At 37.9% G+C, this 4,874-nt stretch overlaps 1 protein-coding gene across 1 annotated transcript in view; it reads right to left on the reverse strand.

The window, feature by feature from the left end:
- Positions 1 to 1,357: 1,357 nt before the first annotated feature.
- Positions 1,358 to 4,874, reverse strand: part of LOC107599293 (protein ABHD17B-like) — a 6,548-nt gene continuing 3,031 nt past the window's right edge. The window contains exons 4-6 of the mRNA XM_016290839.1: positions 3,826 to 4,020; positions 3,535 to 3,714; positions 1,358 to 2,366 (exon numbers count right to left, since the gene is read on the reverse strand). Coding sequence (XP_016146325.1) covers positions 2,147 to 2,366; positions 3,535 to 3,714; positions 3,826 to 4,020 — 595 coding nt within the window. The 3' untranslated portion in view covers positions 1,358 to 2,146. The remainder of the gene's footprint in view (positions 2,367 to 3,534; positions 3,715 to 3,825; positions 4,021 to 4,874) is intronic.

Below are 4,874 nucleotides of genomic sequence, written 5' to 3' on the forward strand. Positions count from 1 at the left end.
GGGGCTGGAAATGCCCACTACTTCATTGTGATACATACGTCACAATTCAATACACTGATGCATCACAATATCATATCAACTGGACCAGGGCAGAGTTTTAATCTCTCCCGCATGTTTTACTTCACTTTTGTCTTATAGAAGCAGCTCTGGTTTTTAGAGTTTTTGCTTATTTAGACAATCCGTTTCTTGTTAAACAGATACACAAAACGAATGAACACATGAATAAGAGTTATACAAGCATTAATACAATCTGGTGAGGGGGGGGGGGGGGGGGCATTCTTTTGCTCTTTAAGGCTGCATTTATTTGATCAAAAATACTGTAAAAACAGTAATATTGTAAAATGTTATTGCAACTTCAAATAAGTTTTCTATTTTAATATGCAATTTATTCCTGTGATGGAAAAGCTTATTTTCCCTCCAGTCTCACATGATCCTACAGAAAACATTCTAATATGATGATTTGTTGCCCAATGTTAATTATCAATGTTAAAAACAGTTGCTTTCAATATCTTTGAGGAAACTGTGATCCTTTCTTTTTTTCAGGATTTTTTGATGAACAGAAAGTTGAAAACAACCAGCATTTATTTGAAATAAAAATATTTTGTAACATTATGAACGTCTTTACTGTTACTTTTGATCAATTTTAATGTACCCTGGTTGAATAAAGGGTACATTGGGGAAGTTGTGGCCTAATGGTTAGAGAGTTGGACTCGTAACCCAAAGGTTGTGGGTTCGAGTCTCGTACCGGCAGGGATTGTGGGTGGGGGGAGTGAATGTACAGCACTCTCTTCCACCTTCAATACCACGACTGAGGTGCCCTTGAGCAAGGCACCGAACCCCCAACTGCTCCCCGGGCACCGCAGCATAAATGGCTGCCCACTGCTCCGGGTGTGTGTTCACTGCTGTGTGTGTGTTCACTGCTGTGTATGTGCACTTTGGATGGGTTAAATGCAGAGCACTAATTCCTAGTATGGGTCACCATACTTGGCCACATGTCACTTCACTTCACTTCACTAAAACAATTAATTTTCAAATAAAAATCGTACTGATTCCCAAACTTTTGAATGGCAGTGTGTTTCCACATATCCATACTCTATCGGCACAACTCTACCCACATCCTTAAAAACAGTGTTTGAGTCCCAAACTCCTATTTTAAACGACAGGTAAGCAAATGGAACAATGCTTTTAAAAAAAAAAGGCAACCTGCACTACTAGTCAAAAGTTTGGACACATCTACTTATTTTTTATCATCACTATTATCCATTTTAGAATACTAGTGAAGTCATGAAAACTATAAAATAACACAAACGGAAGTATGCAACGACCAAAAAAAAGAAAAAAAAGTTTATATCAAAATGGTCTTACATTTGAGCTTCTTTGTCTAGATTCCAGCTCTAGACATTCAGCAACTTCATGAGCAGCATCCTGGGATGGTTTTTGAACAGTACTGAAGTTTACATGCATACTGAATTTCTTAAGTAGGCACAATGTATATTTGTCTACAAATTTAATTTCAAGCATTTAAGCAGAAGACATCAGATCAAAAGGTTTTTAAGATCATGAAAAACTAACTCAGAGTGTCCAAACTTTTGACTGGTAATTTCAGTCTCTAACCGTGGAGCTTCAGAAGAGCAGAAAATAAGGTTTCAATCAAAACACATTCACACACACACACACACACAGCGAATGGTCTAAAAAAAGGTTAAACACACACACACTGTCCAGCAGAGAGTTCTTGTCTGAAATTGATGATGCTGTATTTTAAAACATATTGGTCATATGCTTACCCACAAGACCTAACAAAAGAGAAAGTACATAATCACCCAGGAGATAAGAGCTTCATCAAGAGATATTAGATATTAGTCCTGTTCAAATGACATTTCATTTGTCCTGGTCACATAAAATCACAAGCCAAATCAACTGCGAGTGCCTCAGACGTACTGAGGTCCTGAGACCGACGCTCACACATTCAGATCTTTTCGGTGTTAAGTTGAGTAGCTGAGTTTTCTCAGTAGAAAACTCAGCTACAGGTTGACAGAAATGTGAAAGCTGAAAGTTTACAGAAGAAAAACACCCTCCAGATTCTGTTTGTTTGCTTTCCATATGCGTCAACCATTTATTGACGCGAGCACAATGAACGGTGCGTTTACTGCGCAGCCACTTCCTGGCTGATGAATCGGCGCAGGCGTTCCAGGTACTGGCTGTAGAGCTCGATGTCGTTGTGCCCGGCTCCTTCCACCCACAACGGCTCCACGGCCTTTGGGCAGCGCTCAAACAAGGCCAGACCATGAGAGAAATCAATGACTTCATCCTCAGTTCCGTGGATGATCAGCACTGGAGATGTGATTTTAGACACCTTCTCAATGCTGAGAGAGCATAAGACACAACAAAGAGTCATTAAAGAAACAGTCCACAAAATTCTGCCACTATTTATTCTCCCTAATGTTGTTCAAAACCTGTATGACTTTTTATTCTATATTTGGAAGGACATACTGGTCTTTTGTCCAGGGCGATTGTAGCCTTCAAGAAGGTCACAAAATAAACATTTATATCAGTCTAAGCAGTATATTCTGAAATCATACAGTAGTTTTGGGTAAGGAACGGAGCAGTAGATTTGTCCAAATGTGCTCTTTTACACTATTGTTTGTAGTACCAAAAGTTTGGTGTCCTTAAGACTTTTTAATGTTTTTGAAAGAAGTCTTGTATTTGATCAAAAATTCGAAAACAAGTAAAAAATAGTGAAATAATATTACAATTTTATTTTAAAAAACTCAGTGTCACATGATCCTTCCAAAATCATTCTAATATGCTGATATTTTGCTCAAGAAACATTTATCAATGTTGAGAAAAAAAACGGTTGTGAAAATGGAGACCAATATTTTTCAAGATTCTTTGAAAGTTCAAAATAACAGCATTTATTAGAAATCGAAATCTTTTGTAACAATATGCATGTTTTACTGTATATTTTAATCAATTTAATGCATAGTTTCTGTATTTAACATCAATTTCTAAAAGTCTTAGTACAAACTTCTAAACAGTAGTGTATTCCACAGAACACAAGTCATACATAAATAGAACAACATGAGCGTGAATAAATGACAAAATAATTTTTATTTTTTTTGCTGAACTACCCTTTTAGTCAATACAACATTTTATTTTCCAACCCAGAATAAATAAACCTGGAAAAGACCATTACTGTACTATCCTGCAGTCAAAAAGCTAGTATCTTCATTGATGGCCATTCAAAATTAGAGTATACTGACTAAGTATTTTGCAAGCAGTGCTAATAAAGCACACATATTTCAGATTATAGTAGATGCTTAGCACAGCACTTACGGCAGAATGGATGAGCCATATTTGAAGACTTTGTCAAATAAATGACATACTGTAAGCACACCTAAAACCGCACATCAGCAGAGTTCAATATTAATGCATGACCTTGAGCGGCCTATTGTTTTAATATATCCTAATACTCTAAACACCGGTGTTAACATCTTTGTCATGTAAGGAAAAAGGTTTTCAGTGTTCACTGACTTTGGGAAGGCGTCAAAGCAGTACGTCTTCTTGGTGTCAGGGAACGCCACCCTCATTCCTGAGGTGAGGGGTGAGTGAAGTACCACGGCAGCACACTCATAACGGGACGCCAGGTCCACGGTGGGCACGGTACCAATGCTCTGCCCGTAAAGAATTATATTCTCAGGGCTGATGCCATACCTGAGACAACAGAGAAGTGATTTCCCACATAAAATAAACACAAAATGCACCTGAATTTCAATAATGCACTATTTCAGCTGCATGCTTTCTAGTCTCTAGATTCTGACATACCTTGAGCGCAAAGCGTGCCATGCAGCATCTATGTCTGCATACAGATTCTTCTCCGAGGGTTTCCCTGTACTGACCCCATAACCAGAGTAATCATAAGAGAAGATGTTGCAATTGATACGAGTGCCCAGACCGATGTAGAAGCTGCTCATCTGACCGAGATCCACAGCGTTACCGTGAGAGAAGAGCACAGTGTACCTGTAGTTCACAAAACAGGAATGGATTTAGAGAACTGGCTTTAAAATGGATTGAGATTGTTTGCATATCAGAACATCACAAAATAATAACATTTCTTGATTAACGGGATAGATTAAAGGGAATGGCGGCGTCTGCGTCAGCAGCATCACACACATGCGTCGTGGTACTCTCGTGAACGCGCGGCGGAGACTGACACGGAAGAGAAGAAATTGTTAAATAGTCATTATTTTTGTTTTCTTTGCGCACAAAAGTATTCTCGTAGCTTCATAAAATTAAAGTTGAACCACTGATGTCACATGGACTACTTTAACAATGTCCTTACTACCTTTCTGGGCCTTGAACTTGGTAGTTGCATTGCTGTCTATGCAGGGTCAGAAAGCTCTCGGATTTCATCAAAAATATCCTAATTTGTGATCTGAAGATGAACACCGGTCTTACGTGTTTGGAACGGCATGGGGGTGAGTAATTAATGACAGAATTTTCATTTTTGGGTGGACTAACCCTTTAAGAGGAAGAAATACAACAATATAAAGCTGGCATCTATACATAAACCCAACTTAAAGAGTTATCGCCGTAAATTAATTAGTACTTATTTTGTACAAACAAAGTCTATCATTTTAAGTCTGTACACTTTCCTGCAGTTTTTCTTTTAAAACTGTATTATAAAGCGCAATATCGGGTTCCAGAAGTAAAAATCCCATTAATTTTCTCCATAGGGGAATTGATTCTGAACAATAATTGCATGTTGTGTTTACTTGCGTTATCTTTGACTAATATTTAAATCAGTTTGATGATCTGAAACATTAAAGTGTGACAAACATGCAAAAAAATAAGAAATCAGGAAGGGGGCTAAC

Source organism: Sinocyclocheilus grahami, unplaced genomic scaffold (assembly GCF_001515645.1).
Source record: "Sinocyclocheilus grahami isolate Dianchi unplaced genomic scaffold, SAMN03320097.WGS_v1.1 scaffold263.1, whole genome shotgun sequence".
NCBI lineage: Eukaryota > Metazoa > Chordata > Actinopteri > Cypriniformes > Cyprinidae > Sinocyclocheilus > Sinocyclocheilus grahami.